The 21,734-nt window shown below is 41.0% G+C and overlaps 1 protein-coding gene and 1 long non-coding RNA gene across 2 annotated transcripts in view; one reads left to right on the plus strand and one right to left on the minus strand.

The window, feature by feature from the left end:
* LOC132773594 (complement receptor type 1) overlaps nt 1-21,734 on the plus strand; it is a 55,923-nt gene that overhangs the window by 14,842 nt on the left and 19,347 nt on the right. The window contains exons 7-23 of the mRNA XM_067468071.1: nt 1,166-1,279; nt 3,634-3,825; nt 4,199-4,298; nt 4,425-4,510; nt 6,567-6,758; nt 6,900-7,082; nt 9,080-9,262; nt 9,788-9,901; nt 10,300-10,494; nt 11,613-11,712; nt 14,211-14,296; nt 16,603-16,794; nt 16,972-17,154; nt 17,493-17,672; nt 18,043-18,225; nt 19,476-19,664; nt 19,792-19,971. Coding sequence (XP_067324172.1) covers nt 1,166-1,279; nt 3,634-3,825; nt 4,199-4,298; nt 4,425-4,510; nt 6,567-6,758; nt 6,900-7,082; nt 9,080-9,262; nt 9,788-9,901; nt 10,300-10,494; nt 11,613-11,712; nt 14,211-14,296; nt 16,603-16,794; nt 16,972-17,154; nt 17,493-17,672; nt 18,043-18,225; nt 19,476-19,664; nt 19,792-19,971 — 2,652 coding nt within the window. The remainder of the gene's footprint in view (nt 1-1,165; nt 1,280-3,633; nt 3,826-4,198; nt 4,299-4,424; nt 4,511-6,566; nt 6,759-6,899; nt 7,083-9,079; nt 9,263-9,787; nt 9,902-10,299; nt 10,495-11,612; nt 11,713-14,210; nt 14,297-16,602; nt 16,795-16,971; nt 17,155-17,492; nt 17,673-18,042; nt 18,226-19,475; nt 19,665-19,791; nt 19,972-21,734) is intronic.
* Nucleotides 2,224-10,174, minus strand: LOC132773599 (uncharacterized). Its single transcript, XR_009631327.2, has 4 exons — nt 10,036-10,174; nt 7,135-7,199; nt 5,196-5,249; nt 2,224-2,262 (listed from the first exon to the last, which is right to left on the minus strand). It is a non-coding gene; the product is annotated as an uncharacterized lncRNA (long non-coding RNA).

Genomic DNA, 21,734 nt, shown 5'->3' on the forward strand with positions numbered 1-21,734 from the left:
CACTCCATCTTGCTGAGGTTGAAGACTCTCTTTTTGTGAGAAGACCAAGGCAAAGAAGGCATTAAGTAGTTCTGCCTTTTCCCTATCCCCTGTCAGCATTGCCCCATCTTCTCCTCGAAGAGGTCCTATCGCCTCCTTGTTTTTCCTTTTTCTACTGACATAAGAATAGAAGCCCTTTTTATTGTTTTTAATGTCCCTGGCAAGTCTGAGCTCGTTTTTTGCTTTAGCTTTGCGGACCTTTTCCCTACAGGTGTTGGCTATTTGTTTGAATTCTTCTTTGGTGATTTCTCCCTTTTTCCACTTCTTGTGCATGTCTCTTTTGTGTCTTAGCACAGTTAGAAGTTCTTTGGACATCCATTCTGGCTTCTTTGCACTTGTCCTATTTTTTCTCTTTGTTGGCACGGTTTGCAATTGCGCCTTGAGTATTTCACTCTTGAGAAGTTCCCATCCATCCGTAGCTCCCTTGTCTTTTAGTATCTGTGTCCACGGAATGCTGCTCAGCGTTTCCTTCATTTTTTGGAAATCAGCTCTCCTAAAGTCCAAAATGTGGGTTTGACTTGTCTTAGTTTCGGCCTTCCTTTGTACCTCAAATTGCAGGAGCACATGGTCACTTGCCCCTAAGGATCCTACCACTTCGACTGCATCGATCAGGTCCTCCGCATTTGTTAGGATGAGATCAAGAGTAGCCAATCCCCTTGTTGCCTCTTCTACCTTCTGGACCATGAAATTGTCTGCAAGGCAAGCGAGGAATTTGTTGGACCTTGTACTCTTGGCCGAGTTTGTTTTCCAGCAAATATCGGGATAGTTGAAATCGCCCATGACTACTACATCTCTTTTCTGTGCCTGTTTGGTCAACTGTTGGCAGAAGACTTCATCAAGATCTTCCTGAGTTTATGTATACTGAACCATCAGAAAGCAAAGGGGTCACTGTGTTAGGACGTCATGTAGACCATTTGTGATTTTAGAGTATTTCAGAATTCTGGATAAGGAATGCTCAACTGTAGTACCTTGGAATATTCTCCTCCAAATCTAGTATAGTAACAGTGTAAAACCAAGGGTTTCTTGCAACTTTTTACCATAGTTTGCAAACAGGCTATAAAATTGGATATGGTATGTTTGTAAAATGTTTTCACACCTATTTTTCCTTCTCTCTGATCTACTGTAGCTGTAGAAAGGATGCTCACCACAGTCTCAAGGAATGCAGACAGCAGGATGATGGAGAAAGAAACCAAGGAAGAAAGTGAGAGGGATTTAGTTCCAGGGCTACCAAGAGACACAGGTACAGAGTGATCTACTGTAACACACTCTCAACTGCTGTACAATTGCTTTCAATGGCACAGTCAATCTGTTTTTTTAATCTGTGTCATTAAATTACACAGAGGAGATTCCACTTTAAGAGGGCAGTTACTTATTCTGGTCACAACTACACCAACGTTTCCTTTCATACTGACAAATGAGCTGTTAGCAAGTGTCTTTAGCCTCAAAGTCACCTATAAAATATCAAGTAGGATACTGAAACATGAATTTGTAACCTTGAGTTTCTTAATTGGAAAAGATGTAATCTGAATTTCATCTTTTTCGCTTAATCCGGTCACTGGAAGAACATGTGCAGAACCTTGAGATATGTGTTTTTTGCAAGTCCCAAACATTTCTTTAGAAGACAAAAGACAAGGAGGGGAGGAAATAATTTTGATTTGTGTGTGTGTGTGAAAATGGCACGTATATAGGAGAGTGTTCTCCCTACTACTTTGTGGAATTTATTAACAAAATTTATTATTTATTATTTATTTATTTCATTTCTATCCCGCTCTTCTCACCCTGCAGAGGGCTCAGAGCGGCAAAAATCTAAGCAAAAATTCAGTGCCTCATTATACAAATCAAATAAAACATAACCTAATATCACTAGAAACAATAGATATATAAATACAATTAAAAACCATTAAACATATTAAAACATAATAACCTCATACACAAATAACATATTGCATCAATCCTTTATTCATAATTCAGCTTTTTCATTTCTAGCTGTGTCGTGATAGGATGTTATACTGCATTTCTGTCACTCATCAAACTTGCATAGTGGTGTTTCTCAAGTCTCTTAGTCGAATAGTAGCATCACAGTCTATCACTATCATAGTAGCATTACAATGCACCCTACTAGTCACCAGGAGCTGAGACCAAAGGCAGCTTGCAACAGACAAACACTGCCTTTTCCTCCAAGCTCCCTGCTATTGATGTTTTTTTTGGCTGTCTTGGAGGATGCTGTGAACAAAAACAAGACATATTTTTAAATTCTTCTACAACAGAATATTCTAGTGCAGAGAAAGGACTGCATAGTACAAAATTTGTATGTAACATTTTTTCAGTGGTTTAACTTTTTGTCATGAAGAGCTTCCTCTGTAGGCAGTGCTACTCAAAGTAATAGTAACAGACAGGTTCCAGTGGCTACTGGATCCACAGCAAATGTTCAAGAAACAATGCAAATGCAATAATATATTGCAAATATATGGTAGTGATGACTGGCTAATTGAAGGTGTGGAAGCTGGTACAGTATATTAAATACATTGTAAGTGATTATGAGTGGAAATAATTATTAGACCTTTTATTTGGCCTTATGTCACAATAAACATTTTGTATCACATTGAGGTCTTAATTCTTAACACTCTCCTCAGAAAAGAAGTATTTTCTATCTTTGAATAACTTTTTCTTAAATAGGCAGAAAAACGAAATGCAAAGATACAGAATGGGGGACAATGCCTGGCTTGAAAGCAGTACGTGTGAAAAAGATATTGGAGTCCTCGTGGACAACAAGTTAAACATGAGCCAACAATGTGATGTGGCGGCAAAAAAAGCCAATGAGATTTTGGCCTGCATCAATAGGAGCATAGTGTCTAGATCTAGGGAAGTCATGCTACCCCTTTATTCTGCTTTGGTTAGACCACACCTGGAATATTGTCTCCAATTCTGGGCACCACAATTCAAGAGAGATATTGACAAGCTGGGATGTGTCCAGAGGAGGGTGACTAAAATGATCAAGGGTCTGGAGAACAAGCCCTATGAGGAGTGGCTTAAGGAGCTGGGCATGTTTAGCCTGAAGAAGAGAAGGCTGAGAGGAGATATGATAGCCATGTATAAATATGTGAGAGGAAGCCACAGGGAGGAGGGAGCAAGCTTGTTTACTGCTTCCTTGGAGATTAGGACAAGGAACAATGGCTTCAAACTACAAGAAAGGAGATTCCATCTGAACATGAGGAAGAACTTCCTGACTGTGAGAGCAGTTCAACAGTGGAACTCTCTGCCCCGGAGTGTGGTGGAGGCTCCTTCTTTGGAAGCTTTTAAACAGAGGCTGGATAGCCACCTCTCAGGAGTGATTTGAATGGAATATTCCTGCTTCTTGGGAGGGGGTTGGACTGGATGGCCCATGAGGTCTCTTCCAACTCTTTGATTCTATGATTCTATGAAATAGTATGCTCTTGAAGGCTGGTGGAGCATATGTATTGCATGATGGGATCCCTTGGAAGCCATGCACAATCCACAGAAACCATGCTTCTAGCCTGTAACTCCAGAATTCAATTTAATTCAAGTTTCACAAAAACTGACTTAATTTTTTTCCTCTCTCATTTTTGTCACCAGGAGATAGCTGTAATCCCCCACCTAGGTTAGATTATGCTGAACTCACCGATGAATATAAAGAGAAGAATTCTTTTCCCATTGGCTCAATTGTGAAATACACCTGCCTTCCTGGCTATGCTAGAAGTAAACTAAAGATCTCTCGAACATGCCTTCAGAACCAGGAATGGTCAGAACTTGAGGAATTTTGCAAAAGTGAGTCTCTTAATATTCTCTAAAATGCAAAACAAATCAGCGCTAAAGGGATGGAAACAAACACAAAAAGGGATACATTTATATTGAGACAAACGAATTGAAATTAATGACATACAATTCATTTCATACTGTCCCTAAACTTATTTATCGATATTCCAATATTCACTAAAGATCTTTAATAGGGGGTCCTGCTTGAAGTCTACAGTAAGTATCATACTGTTTGTTATGAGTCAAATCAAGGCATGAAGTTTTCCTACTGTAAATGTATTGCCTTTAAACAAAATGAATGAATAAGGAAAGTTTGAATTGGTATTGCACTTGAGAGTATCTAAATATTAAATGGGAAAAAGTTACTTGTTTCGTTTACTGCTAGAAAAATCATGTGGCCATCCAGGAGAACCGGACCATGGCCGACTGCATGTATCAGGAGATTTTCTCTTTGGGGCAGCTATACACTATACCTGTGATGAAGGGTAAGCATGAAGCAAACCAATGAAAACACTGGTTTCTTCTCAATTATTTCTAAGGATGTAACTCTAAATTCTGTACATTTATGGAGAAAGAAATGCATACAGCAATAACTGCTTTTTCCAATTTAGATACAGGCTCATTGGTCATTCTTCCAGAAGTTGTGTAATTATTGACAAAAAAGTAGAGTGGACCCACGCTGTTGTCTTTTGTGAGCGTAAGTAGGAAATACCTTGCTCTCTGTTTATCTAAATAATATTCATAAAGGTTTGTATAACCATACTATAATTTTAGTTACCAATAACACTGCAAAAATGAATCAATAAATGAAATATGGCCTCTTTGTGTAGCTAACTAAACACTAAGCAGATTTCTCAGTGCCAAATCATGGAGCTGAAGGACAGCTCCCCAAAGCTCAGTATATAAAACAGTATAACAAATTGGTAATCTCTTGGCTGAAAGTCCCACTAATCTTAATTTTTGTGTGTGTCAGGAGTGACTTGAGAAACTGCACTTCTGGTGTGAGAGAATTGGCCATCTCCAAGGACGTTGCCCAGGGGACACCTGGATGTATGATGTTTTACCATCCTTCTGGGAGGCTTCTCTCATGTCCCTGAATGGGGAGCTGGAGCTGACAGAGGGAGCTCAACCTGCTCTCCCGGGATTTGACCCATTGGCCAGCAGTCCTGCCAGCTCAAGTGTTTAACCCATTGTGCCACCGGGGGTTCCGCTGATGTCAATTAAACTAACAGAACAGTACAGTTTCCTAAGAATTGTATTCCATTGGAAGCTAAGCGAGTAGATGGGAGACTGCCAACAAATACCAGGTGCTGTAAGCTATTTCAAGAATTTAAATTGAGGGTTTAAAGAACCAGGCAGGTTTCTACAGAGGGTGCCCTTACCAAATGCTAAATGCAGGGCAATCTTGTGCCATGCTGTCCTCTGAATGTTGCACTCTGTAAAAAGAAAAGAGGTCATAGTTAGAGAGAAAGAGAGAAGAGAACAAACTTGGGGCTCACTTCCCCCAGCCATGAATGTGTGCCTGTTATCATTCTAAAAGGAGCCAGCCTGGCATAGTGGTTTGAGTCAGGCATGTAGCCGTGGGGGGGGGGGGGGCTTTGAGGGGCTTCAGCCCCCCCCCCCCCGAAATTCTCATGGTGGTTCGCGAAAAGGCCTTACTGGTGCATTATTTAAACTGTTATGCTTATTCTTATCATGATCTGATCACCATACTCAATATATCCCACCATATGCATGGGGGTATTGGGGTAATGATACAAAAGGTTTGCTAGGCTAGAGCCTCTTTCACTCAGACTCAGCCCCCCCCCCGAAACCCCCCCCCCTGAAAAAAACTTCCCCCCCCCCCGAATCGAAATCCTGGCTACGGGCCTGGTTTGAGTGTTGGACTAGAACTCTGGAGGATCATAATTTAAATCCCAACTCAACCATGGGAACCCAGTAAGTGATCCTGGACAGTCAACTTCTCACAGCTTAAAACATGGCTGTTCCTACCCTACCCTACCCTACCCATCCCTACCTAATCCCTACCCTAACCTACCCTACCCTACCCTCCTCCTCCTTCTCCTCCTCCTCCTGTTCCTGTTCCTTCTCCTCCTCCTCCTTCTTCGAACTCCACTTTCCTCTTTTGAACAAAGCAGCCATGGCAAAGCTTCCCAGAATAAATCTTGCCAAGCAAACCCTATGAAAGAATTGCCATATACTGTACTTTATCTGAAGACACTGATCAACAAACTATGATTTCACACATCATTTTAAATTTATAACTCATTGAGTAACTTGAACCCTCGTGCCCCAGCCTTAAAATTCAATCTTTTCTATCAACTCACTTAAAATGAAACCTTTTACTATTGCACCCTAGTTAACATTCCTCCCCCAAGCAACATTTTAAAATATCTTCTCCAAGTGGTGCTTATAAATCAAAATAACACTTACAAAATATGTTAAATTAGTATGATTATCCTGATATGGATTATGTAGGATATGATGGAAGAACAAAACATATGATGTCCATTCACTCTGTTGTCTATTAATAATTAGGAAAGAATGTAGATATCTAAAGAACATGTATAGGTTTTGTTTCATTTTTCATGATTACTTATATATTGTTTTAATGTGATATTTGTATACTGATGAAACTTCGGTCCATTGACTTTAACTACTGGATTTGGACACTGCAGTTTCCCAGTGAATATCTCAGTTGAAAGCAGATAAAAATGCTCAAATATTTTAGAAACTTCTGTCTTTCTTTCTAGGTATTCCATGCTTCCCTCCACCAGAGGTTCCTTATAGCAAGCGTAGTGGTGGATACATGGATAATTTTTTTGTTGGGTCAGTTGTGACTTACACCTGTGACAAAGGCTACCCCCTTGTTGGAAATGCCTCTATCTACTGTACTACTGAGGATGGGTTGAACGGAGTGTGGAGTGGCCGTGCCTATTGCGGAGGTATGGTTTTCATGTGCCCCTCTCATTTCAGCTATGTTATGAATGCAAAAGACCAAGTTGTGTCAATTGTTCAACTGATAGTTGCAGCAAAGGAGCTTTTGCTTCCTCTCCTTATTTTTCAAAAACATGTCTTCTTTTCAGAGACTCACTGTCCACCTCCTCATGTAGAGAATGGAAGAATAGTCACTGGCAAATCTAACATCTATACTTATAGCCAAAGGGTCACAGTTGATTGCAATGTTGGTTACAATATATCTGGCTCAAGAGAGATTCATTGCCAAGTGGACGGCACATGGGATCCAGCTATACCTACTTGTAAACAGGGCAAGTATGCATATAAAGACAACTCACAAAAACAACTCACAAAGTTACTTACCTGTATGGTAGTTACCCTTTGCCAATAGCTGAAAGTCAGTTATATTGCTGGCCAAACGTTTGCTTCTGAAATGTACAAAGAGATTCAGGCAAGTGTATCTTCTATGCATAAGACATCAAGTAATATGTGTGTGTGTCACAGTATTCAACAGTCAAATTTACAATAGTCGTTCCTGTTATGCCAGCAGTGGTTTACATTTTTAGGTAATCAGGTTAACTTGGCCTTTGGAAAAGGATACAGTTTAGTCCCTCAGAAAACTTCTGAAAACTCTCTCAGTTGCATCAAATACTGAATACTTGCTAAATCCAAACTTTCACAGCAATTACACAGATAACTCACATGCATGTCTTCTTAGAAGTGCATTTCGCTTAGTTCACTTAGGTAAATGGGCCTTCAAAGCACTCCTCCTCTAGCCCAGCTCCAGCAATGAGTGGAGGTAAGAAGTAAAGTGAGGGGGAGTACAGTAATGGAGAGAAGAAGAGTTCAGCTAGTTTTACTTGCATGTCATTTTTAATATCTAAAGCAGCGTCTTCCCCTTCTCGCCATACCTGTAATTATACTGATAAAAACATACCGTTTTCAGAGGAGTTACCTTTTAGAGTTTTTTAATACTGGTAGCCAGATTTTGTTCATTTTCATGGTCTCTTCCTTTCTGTTGAAATTGTCCACATGCTTGTGGATTTCAATGGCTTCTCTGTGTAGTCTGTCATGGTGGTTGTTGGTGTGGTCCAGCATTTCTGTGTTCTCCAATAATATGCTGTGTCCAGGCTGGTTCATCAGGTGCTCTGCTATGGCTGACTTCTCTGGTTGAAGTAGTCTGCAGTGCCTTTCATGTTCCTTGATGCGTGTCTGGGCGCTGCGTTTGGTGGTCCCTATGTAGACTTGTCCACAGCTGCATGGTATACGGTAGACTCCTGCAGAGGTGAGAGGATCCCTCTTGTCCTTTGCTGAACGTAGCATTTGTTGGATTTTCTTGGTGGGTTTGTAGATTGTTTGTATGTTGTGTTTCCTCCTCAGCTTCCCTATGCAGTCAGTGGTTCCCTTGATGTATGGCAGGAACACTTTTCCTCTGGGTGGATCTTCATCTTTACTCTCGTGGCTTCTTCTTGGTCTTGCAGCTCTTGACAATTTCAACAGAAAGGAAGAGACCATGAAAATGAACAAAATCTGGCTACCAGTATTAAAAAACTCTAAAATTATAACAGCTAAACAACAGAGAGGAAAAAAACCAGGCACAGATTAACACCTCCCAGCAACAGATTTTCCCAGGCTCAGGCAGTCCTTCAAATGCTAATGAAGGTGATCAGCTAAACATTCACACCTAACTGCAGCAGGGAAGAGCTCCTTGCCCCACCCCAGCCATTCCACAGATATATAAACCCATTTTTCCTACTTCCAACAGACCTCACAACCTCTGAGGATGCTTGCCATAGATGCAGGCGAAACGCCTCTAGAACATGGCTCTACAGCCCGAAAAAACCCACAAGAACCTAGTGATTCCAGCCATGAAAGCCTTCGACAATACATTATGGCATGACCATTCTGTGATTGTGAGATTGTATGTTCCTGTGAGGCAAAAGGCTATGCTGATGGCAATAACAGTTTTATGACCATTGTGGCATCGAATCTGGGCTGAGAAAGGCAGTATAGAAATGCTGCAAAGTTCCTTACCTTTGCCGGACTCCACAACTTCAACTAGAATAAGAGATCTACCTCTTTCTTGTATCTCCCTATTACTCTTGAAACCTGTTTTAGAGGACTCGAACACCCTTTGAGACAAGAATGCTGCAGCAAAAGGTAGAGGGAATAAAGTTTCAACTTTGCTAACAATGGACACCAAAGGAGTTGGTTGGAGCTTGATCTGTGTTTCAGTGTTTTGCGAGATGCTTTTCAAGCCATATTTTCATCTATTTTGCCACCATAACCTTCTCTCTTCTACTTTCAGTGGTGCAGTGCCAGCCACCCCCAAATATCCAAAATGGATTTCACAGCAAGCAGGAAGGTGTCATGTTTCCCCATGAAGTGTCTGTGACTTATACATGCAATCCAGGCTACATTCTTCTTGGACAGGATACTATTTATTGCACCGGATCAGGCACATGGTCTTCCCCTGTCCCGCACTGCAAATGTACATTTCTTGACCAGAGTAAAGTATTTGGGCTCAGATGTATTTTTCAAATTTTGGAATATCTGTATTTGCAAATACATACATAATGAGATATCTTATAGATAGGACACAATCTAAATCTGAAATTAATTTATGTTTTATATAGACCTCATATACATTACATGAAGATAGTTTTATACAATATTTTAAATAAAGTTGTGCATAAAACAAAGTTTATGTATATGGAACCATCAGGAAGCAAAGGTGTTAATATCTCAGCAATCTATGTGGGCCATTTTGGATTATAGGGTATATTGGGATTTCAGATAGGAGATGCTCAGCTTGTATTATCTTAGGACATTCTCCTCAAATTATAGTATAGTAAGTGAGTAAAACATGCACAATTGGAAGGTTCTCTCAACTTTCAGTTCTACCATCTTTTGCAAAGAGGACATAAAATAGGCCATATGTTTGTGAAATGTTTTCACAGATCATACATGTCCCTCAGATTTACTTGTCTCTCTCTCTCTCTCTGACCCACTGTAGCCGTGGAAAGGATGCTCACCACAGTGTCAAACAATGCAGATAGTAAGAAGGTGGAGAAAGAAACAAAGGAAGAAAGAGACAGAGATGTAGTGCCAGGGCCACCAAGAGAAACAGGTATATTCCAATGTACTATAACACACTCTGCACTCCTGCACAGTTGTTTTCCATGTAATAGCCATCTGTCCACTCATCTGTCATTCAAATTCTACAGAGGAAACAATAAGCACTTTAAGAGAGCACTTACTTACCCTGGAGAGGTCTGCACCAATTTCTCCTCTCATGCTTACAAATGAGCTGCTTGCAAGTGTCCTTAGCCTCAAAGTCACCTATGACATTTTTTATTATTATTTATTAAGCTGCTCTGGCAGTCCTCCCAGCATGCAGAAATGATTTGCCAGGAGGCAGGAGTGGGGGGAGCAAATCCACTTTGGCACGGATTTGGGTGCTGTCTGTAAGCGCCCTGGATTTCACAGTTAAATACTGACAAACATTTTTTCTCTTTTTTATTGCAGGAGGCAGCTGTGGTCCTGCATTAAAGCTTGACTTTGCTGAGGTTGCAGAGAACTTTAGAGAAAACAGGTCCTTTCCTATTGGCTCTACAGTGATATATATCTGTCGTCCAGGGTACTATAGGCACCATGGGCGGAATGCCTCTCTTACATGCATTCAAAATCAAGAGTGGTCAGAAATTCAGGAATTCTGTATACGTGAGTCTCTTAAAATGTTTGAACAAGTTATGGGGGAGAGAAGAAGAAAAGAATGGTAGGTCAATAGATAAACTTTTTAAAAAGGACCTACCACCTCATCACACTGGAGGTTTTTGGCCCCTTTTTCCTCTTTGGGATGGGGCCTGCCAAGTGTCATCAGACAACGCTGGCTTGACCTCAGCTCCATTCATTCCAAAGTAGTGAGGAAGCATCACAAGAGACTTCCTAGCCTATGACGGAGAGGTAAGTGGGTTTTGGGTAGCTCCAATGGAGCTACGCACATTTTTGGTGCCTTTCCCCCATTTGATGGAGAAAAGGCCAATGTAGCAACACACATAGCCACCCTTTCTCCCATCTGATGGGTACAGGGACAGGGCGCCTTTTCCCATTGTTGCCGTCTGATGGGGGAGGATGGAGCACATGCAGGGAGCTGCAATTGCCAGCAAAATGGAGCAACGTGTGAAGAGGTCCTAATCTCAGGGATTTCAATGTGTGTGTGTTTATTTTGTTGTTGTATGCCTTCAAATAATTTCTGACATGGTGACCCTAGGTTGAACCAGCTATGTGGTTTGCTTGGCAAAACTTGTTTAGAGGTATTTTGCCTCCCTCTGAGGCTGAGGAAATGTGGCTTGCCCAAGGGGACCCAGTGGATTTTCAGGGCTGAGCATGGGTTTGAACCCTGGTCTCCAGAGTCATAGTTCAGCACTCAAACCACTACTCTTCACTGGATATGAGTGTGTATGTGCCTTCAAATGGCTGGGTACGTATGCCTGTGTATACGCGCCTTCAAGTCACCTGTCAACCCAGGAATTTTCTTAGGCCAGGAATATTCAGAGGTGGTTCTGCCAAGTCCTTCTTCTGAAATACAGTCTATAACACCTGATATTTGTGATAGCCTCAAATACAAGTGCTAATCATGGCTGACTATGAGCTTAACAGCCAAGATTAAATGTTTTTAGGATACTTAGGTCCTTATGAAATTCAATATAAATAAATCTTCAAACTGTGAAAATTGTTTTGCAGGTGGACCATATGATAATAAACAGAAACATTGATTTTGTTTACTTTGGGAAATCTGTCATAAGGAGGAAAATGTTATTTGTCTTATTTTCTTTAAGGAAAGTCATGTGGAAATCCTGGTGAACCTGAAAATGGCAGGCTGCTTGTATCAGGAGATTTTCTTTTTGGTTCTACTATAAATTACACCTGTGATGAAGGGTAAGCCTCAGGAAAGGCAATTGAAGATGACAAAATGATGGCAAAATAACCTTACATGCTTTCTAAAGGGAGAATCATTTTGAATTACAAAAATATTTCATGTTTTTAAAATGGCTTAGAGGTTACAGTCCTCCAAGGTTCTGTGAGAGGGAAATATGTGATCCCATAGCATAGCTAGTGTCTACTCAAGCAATAAAGCTACTATTCCTTTTTGGTTTATTATTCTCCATTAATATGCTTTCTGCTTAAGGGGAAGTTGTCTTATAACACATTCCTTTCATTTGCAATACAAGGAAAACCTCATTGCTTGGTTTCTCCAGTCTTCAATAAGCCATAGCTGATATGGCTACTTTTAATGGATGAGCTTAGGATCAATCAAAATGCACACATATATACAAGCTAACCTTTAAAAATATGGCATAAACATTGAGTACTGGGAAGCCCTGGCACTCAAACATTTTAACTTGGAGTCAGCTGCTACCAATGGTGCTATGTGTCCTGTTTTGCTCTTTAAAACAGCCTCAATACAAAATTGAAAGTAAAAGAAAAATGCTTTACTCCAGCAAACAAAATAAGCAAATGCAATTGAAAAAGAAAACAAGGAAGTCTTACTACAGACACCAATGAAAGTCCCAGCAAAAAGTCCCAGCAAAATCAGCAGACAATAAGGCACAGATCACAAAGCCCTTAACACAAAGAAGGTTCCGGCAGTAACAGAGTTGTTGTTAGCAGCGAAAAGCTAAGTTCTCCTGCTTCTGGTTTATACCCCATGCAGGAGGACTTAGGGTGTCACCCAATGAGCTCATCAATCTTTTAGCAGCTAATTGAGCTGACCGCCGCCTGTTCTCTGATTTTCTAAAAAAGTAGGCACCTGCAAAGCCTCATTGTTGGATTCTTCTTCCTATCCCTCCAAGACCTGAGCACCTCCCTGCTTTCCTTCCTCTTCCGATAATGAGGAATCCCCAACACTATGCATGTATTTTGAAGAGGCACAAATACAGGGGGAAAGGCAGAAATGTGCCAAGAGGAAGTCATGTCAAGCAATCCTTTGTTGTAACCACCTTCCATCTGAAAATTTATGTCCTCATTATGAAAAACCATTTGGATCCAGAATAGGTCTCTAAAGTCACTTGCAGATCCACCAGCAAGACTCTGCATCTAGAAGACAATCATACTTGGCCAATAAAGACCAGCAGAATAGGAAGGCAGGGCTGACTTCTGATAAAGCATATTTGAATAATCTTTTATCAGCAAGCATTGGTGAAGAGTGCCCAACTAGAAATAATGTGAAGATGTTATATGGAATCTGAGGTTTTGATAAGCCATGTGTTTGAATAAACAAACACTTATTTGATAGCCTCCAACACTGAAAACTGGCATATGAATAGCTAACCAACATCAGAACACTGGTCAAAATGGCAGAAGTAATGAATAAGGAAGAACACACAAACTAGCGACCTAATCAGATGGGGTGAAATCAGCATCCTAGGATATTTTCACCTTGTCTGGGGTATGGAGGCTGATGCCAGACATTGTACAATGTCATGTGACTTCTGGCATAGGCCCCGCCCCCAACCGGGGTGAAAGTGTTGCCTACTTTTACACTAGGAACCCGGTTTTCAACAATTGAAGTTAGATGAGGACAGAGAAGAAAGGTGAGCAGAAGTGAGATAAAAATTTCTTTTTAAAAGCAAATGAAAAAGTGAGATCACAGAGCATTAATTAAAACTGGTTTTGCCAGACTGGAAGTTAAAAGGTATGAGAATATCAGTTGGGAGGAAAGAAACCAGATTGTTAGGGGAGCCAAATGTACTTGGAAGAGTGGTTGCTAGAATCCTGAACAGAAGCAGTGTTAAACTTCCTACTGACTACTTCATCACACTAGAGAATGAATCCAGTTTAAATGTGGAAACTTTATCTTTAATTTTTAAAATCAATGTTAGGTTGTTTTTTTCTGTGAGCTGATTTGGGTCTCATTCTGGGAGAAAGGCAGAGCATAACTTAAATGACAAACAAGCAAACAGATAAGTAATAGAAGGTATTTATGGCTATTTTTCCACCTTTTTATGGACCCACATAGAGATCTTGGTGCCAAAAAAGCTACAAAAGGCAAAAACCAAATGCATTTTCTCATCATTTATTTAGTTGGGCTTTTTTCAAGGAAATGTGAACAAGGTTCCACCTTCATATGAAAGCTACTTATGCCTTCTTTCAGTGGTCTGTGTGTGAAGATTGTTTTGTCTTAATTTATATGTGTAATAGTCGATGGAACTGTTGTTTTTTTTCTCTTCATACTGCTCATAAACCCATTCTTCATGACCCAGAAGGAGACCTGGCTAGCTTACTCAAAAGCTATCAGCCAACAGGTAGGATCACAGCACTGGCCATTAAAAGAAGTATCAGGAGGTTCCATTATTACTACAATGGTTCCTCAATGTGAAATATCTTTACATGGGAAAAATAAGTTCTTCGTCCATATTTGCTTCATTTTCATATAGGTTCAAACTGATTGGTGAATCTTCCAGACAGTGTGAGGTATCAGGCCGAAAAGTAGCATGGACTGGTGGCATTCCTCTTTGTCAGAGTAAGTAAGGAACACCTTAAAAGATGGGGATCTCAATTTTGTCCTGGTTCATCTCTTTGCAAACAGCATTTCAAGACTTCGGGAAGATGGTAGATGAATATGTAAGATGACTATGGGAAAGATGGGGGAGGAGATAAAGGCATATTGCAGTCAGACTCTTGGGGCAACATGACAATAAATCTGTGACAAAAGATTACTGTAGATCATTTTCATGAATGTGAGATAATCCACTACTAAGTTATCTTGTGCAAGGCCAGTTGGCATTAATGACATTTTCAGAAGCTTATAATAATGTAATCTACTTAATTGAAGGGGATTGGGTTCTGGGTGCTTTTGCTAGATTATTTTTAATGTATTTCTGTTGGGATGGTTACATAGAAGAAAAAATTAATACTATCAATGAAAGGGAGAATGGGTTCCCTTTTGTCTCCATAGTGTCATGACTCACACAAAATGCCTAGCAATGAATTGATAGCCTAATGCCCTTCCAACATTTTGTTCTTTATGTTGTGCCTAGTATTTTGAAAACATCCCAATGCTGGATATCTGCAGTGTTGGATAATTTACTTTTAATCCATTCAGTTTCCATTTCAATAATAATAATAATAATATCAGATATTTAAAATTGTAGAGAATAATTATAGTAATAATCAGCAACCAGAGCAACATCGATCAACAAATTGTAATACAAAAACAAAAGCAGCCATAAAAATATTCAATTATAACATCAAAACATCACAAATTATAAAATTTTGTGCTGGAATAAAACATATTATACAGTACATAAGAGGCAAAAACCAGCTCCTATTAATAACCAGTTAAAATCCAGTTGGTATTCGAATCAATTTGAAAGCCTCCATCACTTAAGTTATGGTCAATCGTTGTTGATGGCCTGCTTCCACATCCATGTTTTTAGTTGTTTTCAAAAACTCATTAGAGTGGGGGGCAATCTGATTTCTTTGGGAAGAGTATTCCAGAACCAGGGGGCCTATAGACAAGTTGAGAATAAACTCACAAATATTACTCATAAATGTACCAAACTAAATAATAACAAGATATGTATCACATTAAAAACATTTTAAACTTGCTCATTGTTGATGTGAACCATAAAGCCAATTAAAATGCTCCCAATTGCACTTCCATAATTAGATGCAATTAGCTGCTTTCAAAGGTTTGTTTCCATAGCCACGTTTTCAGTTCCTTCCTAAAGATCATTAGTGTGGGAGTCAATCTGTTTCCCCTCGTGGTCACGCCGGGTTATTACCATATGTGTAAATTCACAGGTGACCACTCGGGAAACTATGTTTACAGGTAAGCAACCTATATATCTTCTTAGGGAGGGCCACTACTGAGAAGGCCTTCTCCCTCATCCACACCAACTGTGCTTGTGATGGCAGCAGGACCATGAAAAGCATTCCCCCAGTAGAACTCAGGGCCCAAGACTCCATGCATACCCATAGCATTGAACCAATGCAGTTAATGTGGTGTCAAACTGTATTGATTCTACAGTACAGATGCACCTTAGTCTATGAAAGCATGTGTTCAGGTTTGGCTGTCTTTTGGGACTAATCTTGCATGTATATTCTTTAATATTATGTACTTTGATATTGTTAAATCCGTGCATAAGTTCCATTTCTGCCCCCACACTATCTATCTATCTGGGAGGTGAACTGGTTGTGTAGGGAACAGATTGAAGGATGCTTAGACAAAGAGTCAACAAGATTTAATAACTAACAAAAAAAGCTTAGACCTTCTCTCCTTCTGGGTCTAACTGGCAAAAGTGTTTAGAAAAGAAGCAAAGTCCTTAGAGGAGAGGCAAAGTCCTTGCAGCTGAGGGAGAAAAGGAAAAGGCCCGAGACTGTTAGGAATTGTGGGAGTTGAAGTCCAAAACATCAGGAGAGAGGGCCAAAGTTTGCCCATGCCTGTATAGACTGACAACCCCCCCCCCCCCCCCCACACACACACACACACAAACTACACATAAAATGTTTCTTTTGTGTGTCAGGAGCGACTTGGGAAACATCAAACATAAAATGCTAATCCCTTCTAACTGAAAAGGGGCTCAAAATAGGGGGAAAGAGTGAGGGTTCTCGTAGAAGTATGACAGTTCTTCTCAACCTGTAGGTCCCCATATGTTTTGCCTTCAACTCCTAGAAATCCTACCAGCTGGTAAACTGGCTGGGATTTCTGGGAGTTGTAGGCCAAAACACCTGAGGACCCACAGGTTGAGAATGACTGTTCTAAGGAATGGCTCATTGGAAAGAAAATTACAAATACTCATTTTAATGTACTTTCATTGTCTTTAGGTATTTCATGTTTGCCACCACCAGATATTCTCCATGGCACGCACAATGGCAGAAATTTAGACAACTTTGTCTATGGGATAGCTGTAACATATACCTGTGACGAAGGTTATCCCCTTGTTGGAAACTCCTCCATCTACTGTACTACTAAGGATGGGTTAAATGGAGTGTGGAGTGGCCATGCATATTGTGGAGGTGTGTTGTTCTTTGTTCTTCTCTTACAAGTCCACTTTGAGGTGATAAAGCTCAGGAAAGCTTAAATTTATTTCGTGTTATTCTCCAAAAGAAGCCACATCTGTCAGTAACACTGTATTGTCAGGAAAATGTACAAATATAGAGGGAAAATACACTACTTTTGCTCTGTCTTTTTAGTGATTAGCTGCCTATCTCCACAAGTTGAGAACGGAAGAATGGAGAATGGCCCTTCTGACACCTATAGATATAATCAAAGAGTAACCTTTGTCTGCAATGCTGGCCACAGATTAACTGGCTCTAGAGAAATCTACTGCCAAGTGGATGGAACATGGGACCCTCCCTTCCCTCGCTGTGAACGAGGTAAAAAAAAAGTTTTCATAGTTCTGCATCTGCATATTTTTCTACCTGCAAATAAGCAGTGTCCTTTTGGCTAATAACAAATCTTGGCTCCCTTGAGATCAACAATTCTATTCTCCACTAGGTATTGCACAGTTACTTTGAAGGATGTTCCTCCAAAAGAAATGAAAAACCTTTCATTTTATAGGATAATTATTTAAAGAAATTGTTGCAGTTGCCCAATAATCCTATAGGGTGGGAATTACCATCTGCACATCAATTTATAAAAACTTTCGCTCCATTCTGGCTCAATTCCTTTTCTAAATCAAATCTAATAGTGGCTTCATTTTTTTCTTTTGCAGTCATTGAGTGTAAAATGCCAGAAATTCAGAATGGAAGAGCAACAGTATCCCAAGTACTAGTCCAGCCTACAGGGGAAATTACATTTGAATGTAACCCTGGCTACCTCCTGAAAGGCAACCGGACAATTGCATGCAAATCTGACAGCATGTGGAATTCTCCTGTGCCAGTCTGTGTCAAAGGTATGAGGGATAGTTAAATTCCATCCCACTGATATTTATAATTTTCAGATTTGTGCATAAAAAGGAAAAGGCCTGGTGCTTTTATGTGATTCTTTCATACCTCCGTTCTAGCAGGTTAGCCACTTGACAACTCTGTATCATTTATTGGAAAAATACTGCTACAGTTCCTTTTATACTACCCAAGGGCAGGAACTGGAATAAATCAAGTATATTTAAAGATACATAATATCAAATTATTGTATAACACTTGAAGTCAGGAGTACTTACATCTCAGCAAGCATATATAAGTACAGCAGACTTGTTTTTATAAAGCTTTTTGAGGCCAGAATCTTTATTTATTTTTTCATAACTCCTTTCCTCTTTTTTTCAGAAGTTCAATGCCAGCTACCTCCACATGTTAAAAATGGAAATCACAATAAGCAGGAAGTAGCTATCTTTACCAGTGGAATATTTGTGGAATACACATGTAATCCTGGCTATAATCTTACAGGAGATAAAACAATTTATTGCACAGATTCTGGCACATGGTCTTCGCCTACCCCTCTCTGTACAGGTATGTTTCTAACCAAACTAGTCAACTCTGATCCAAGCTAAGATAATATCCTTTTCTTTGGGCCTGCCCAGGCACTGAAAGGAGGCAGTTCTCTCAATTCCACTGCCTTCACAGGTATGTCCGGTGGGAACACATGAGAGAAATGCATTCCCCAAAGATGATAGTGTATGGACATACTCTTATGAGAGGACACTGTCCTTCAGGAAGTTTGGACTCAAGTTTCATAGGGCTTTGTATATCATTAACCAGCACCTTGACTTATGTCTGAAAATGGACTAGCAACCAATGGAGTTGTTCTATATCCTTTTAATCAGCCTTTATTTGTTAATCTAGGTGCAAATCTTTGGTGCAATGAAGCTTCAAAGCATTCTTCAAAAGCATCACTGCCTTGTGTGTTTGCATTGCTTGAATCCTCAACACACATAGACATGCATTACAATATCTTAGGAGCAAAGCTAATGGGGCATTGAAAAGTACAGATGAGAGCTTAGGGAGCAGGGTATGTTTAGCTTGGAGAAAATAATCTATCATGTTCATAGCTTGGGGACTGCCTGTATTTGTACAGCACTGTTTTCTTGCATTCATACAGTGAGGGTCCTTGTGTTTCATTCTGTGGTTTGGATAGGTAAATTTAGAATTGTGGCATGGCATTATTCATCTACCAATTGTGATCTTCGAGAATCTAAGTTTAGCACATATTTGCTATTGAAAAATATGCAAATTATAGCTATTACTATGGCCAACAGGTACGGTGTAGCCTCTAAAGCATGAAGCCCATTCCTGCCACAATGTGAATGTTTTTGAGTGGTTTTGCTCAGGGACTTTTACTATGTAAATTAAATAAATGGTATTAATGGCCTTGTATTCTTTTTTTATAATTATGCGTTGTCCGTTGCCTCCAAAGATTGTCCATGGAACATATATTGGAGAAGATGTCATCTGTAGGAAGAGTGTAATATATATTTGCAATGCAGGCTATTCTCTTATTAGATAATTTTCAGTGCTCACGTATTGTGAACTGGAACAAACCTCCCAAATGCAAAGGTTCTTTGGTTTGTTTGGATTTTTACAGCTCTTATATCTATCCACACACACATTTCATTAAAACCCATCTTTTGGGTAGAATTATCTTGTATGGATTTGTAGCCACAGTGTTGTTTTCTGAATATGAGGCTTGTATGTGTTTAGGGCTAATTTCCAAACCAATCTTTTGATAGCCAATTATTTGCACTGAAATATTTTCTCTACAGGGTGCCTTGCACCTCCACAGATTGCCAATGGCAGAATTGACACTGAAATTCTAGGCAATGATTTCCCTTTTGGCTCACTGGTAACTTACCATTGTGATCCTGGCTACTTTCTCAATGAATCAGCAACAATACACTGCCTATCTTCTGGAACATGGGATCAGCCAGCCCCTCAGTGCAAAAGCAAACAAGGTATAGTGCAGCACATTTAGTCTTGGCAGCCCAAAGACTAGTAATTTTATAAGAAGTGTGCACTGCTAACATGTGTAAAAACACATGAGTCACAGTATAAGCAAATAATCTTTTATCCTCTTTGCAGTCAGTAGCTGTGTGAGTCCAGGAATTCAGCATGGAAAAATAATGAGATCTAAAGTGGAAGAGAAATCCACAGAAACGGTTAGAATTGAATGTAATCCTGGATATATCCTCAAAGGCAACCATACAATCCAGTGCACATCTGACAGAATATGGGACCCTCCTGTGCCCATATGTATTAAGGGTATGTAGGAGTAGAACTTTGGCTGGATTATATTTGTCAGTGATGTATGGAAAACCCACTAACATTTGTTTGGATGTGAAAGTCTTAGCTGCACTTACTTCTATTCAAATCACTTCTCAACAGAACTCATATGAGCTGTGCTAAAAACATCTGCAAAAGCTTATACTGGTTGCTTAATCACTAAGATAGCTTGTTAAACCATTTCTCCACCAATTTATTTATTTATTTATTTATTTATTTATTATTTTTTTTGCATTTATTGACCGCCCCTCTCAGCCCGAAGGCGACTCGGGGCGGTGAACAACAACAAAGAAGACAATGTACAATGATCCGAGACACACTAATCAGACAGATACAACATAACACACACCTATACTAAAAATCCGCTTCGTCAGGTCCTGGGGTCGTAAGCAAAATCGTAGTCCTGGTTCATTCCGTTTTCATTCACTACACTCAACTGAAGGCCTGTTCAAAGAGCCATGTTTTCAGGCTCCTACGAAAGGCCATCAAGGAGGGCGCCTGTCTAACTTCAGCAGGGAGGGCGTTCCATAGCCGAGGGGCCACCACCGAGAAGGCCCGCTCCCTCGTCCCCGCCAGACGTGCCTGTGAGGCAGGCGGGACCGAGAGAAGGGCCTCCCCGGATGATCTCAAGGCCCTCGTGGGCTCATAGGCCGAGATGCGGTCTGCAAGGTATTTTGGGCCGGAACCGTTTAGGGCTTTGTAGGAGAGCACCAGCACCTTGAATTGGGCCCGGTAGCAGATCGGCAGCCAGTGGAGCTGGGACAGCAGGGGCGTTGTATGCTCTCTGCGTCCAGCTCCCGTTAACAACATGGCTGCCGCGCGCTGGACTAGCTGGAGCTTCCGGACCGTCTTCAAGGGCAGCCCCACGTAGAGAGCGTTGCAGTAGTCGAGGCGGGATGTGACCAAAGCATGTACCACCGTGGCCAAGTCAGACTTCCCAAGATACGGGCGCAGCTGGCGCACGAGCCGAAGCTGTGCAAATGCTCCCCTGGTCACCGCCGAAACCTGGGGCTCCAGGCTCAGCGATGAGTCCAGGGTCACACCCAAGCTGCGAACCTGCGCCTTCAAGGGGAGTGCGACCCCGTCCAGCACAGGCTGTAACCCTATACCCTGTTCGGCCTTGCGACTGACCAGGAGTACCTCTGTCTTGTCTGGATTTAATTTCAGTTTGTTCGCCCTCATCCAGACCATTACAGCGGCCAGGCACCGGTTCAGGACTTCGACGGCCTCCTTAGTAGCAGGTGGGAAGGAGTGACAGAGTTGGACGTCATCTGCGTACAGGTGACACCGTACCCCGAAACTCCGGATGATCTCACCCAGCGGCTTCATGTAGATGTTGAACAACAAGGGGGACAAGATGGAACCCTGAGGAACGCCACAGGTCAACGGCTGTGGCGCTGAACAGGAGTCCCCCAGTAACACCTTCTGAGTGCGACCCTCCAGAAATGACCGGAGCCACTGCAGGGCAGTGCCCCCGAGACCCATCTCTGCAAGGCGCCCCAGAAGAATACCGTGGTCGACGGTATCGAAGGCCGCTGAGAGGTCCAGGAGCACCAACAGGGACACACTCCCCCTGTCTAGCTCCCGGCGCAGATCATCCACTAAGGCGACCAAGACCGTCTCGGTACCATGTCCCGGTCTGAAACCAGACTGTGCCGGATCCAGATAATCCGTGTCTCTCAAGAATACCTGGAGTTGTGAGGCCACCACGCTTTCCATGACTTTGCCCAAGAAGGGAAGAT

Source organism: Anolis sagrei, chromosome 4 (assembly GCF_037176765.1).
Source record: "Anolis sagrei isolate rAnoSag1 chromosome 4, rAnoSag1.mat, whole genome shotgun sequence".
NCBI classification, from domain to species: domain Eukaryota; kingdom Metazoa; phylum Chordata; class Lepidosauria; order Squamata; family Dactyloidae; genus Anolis; species Anolis sagrei.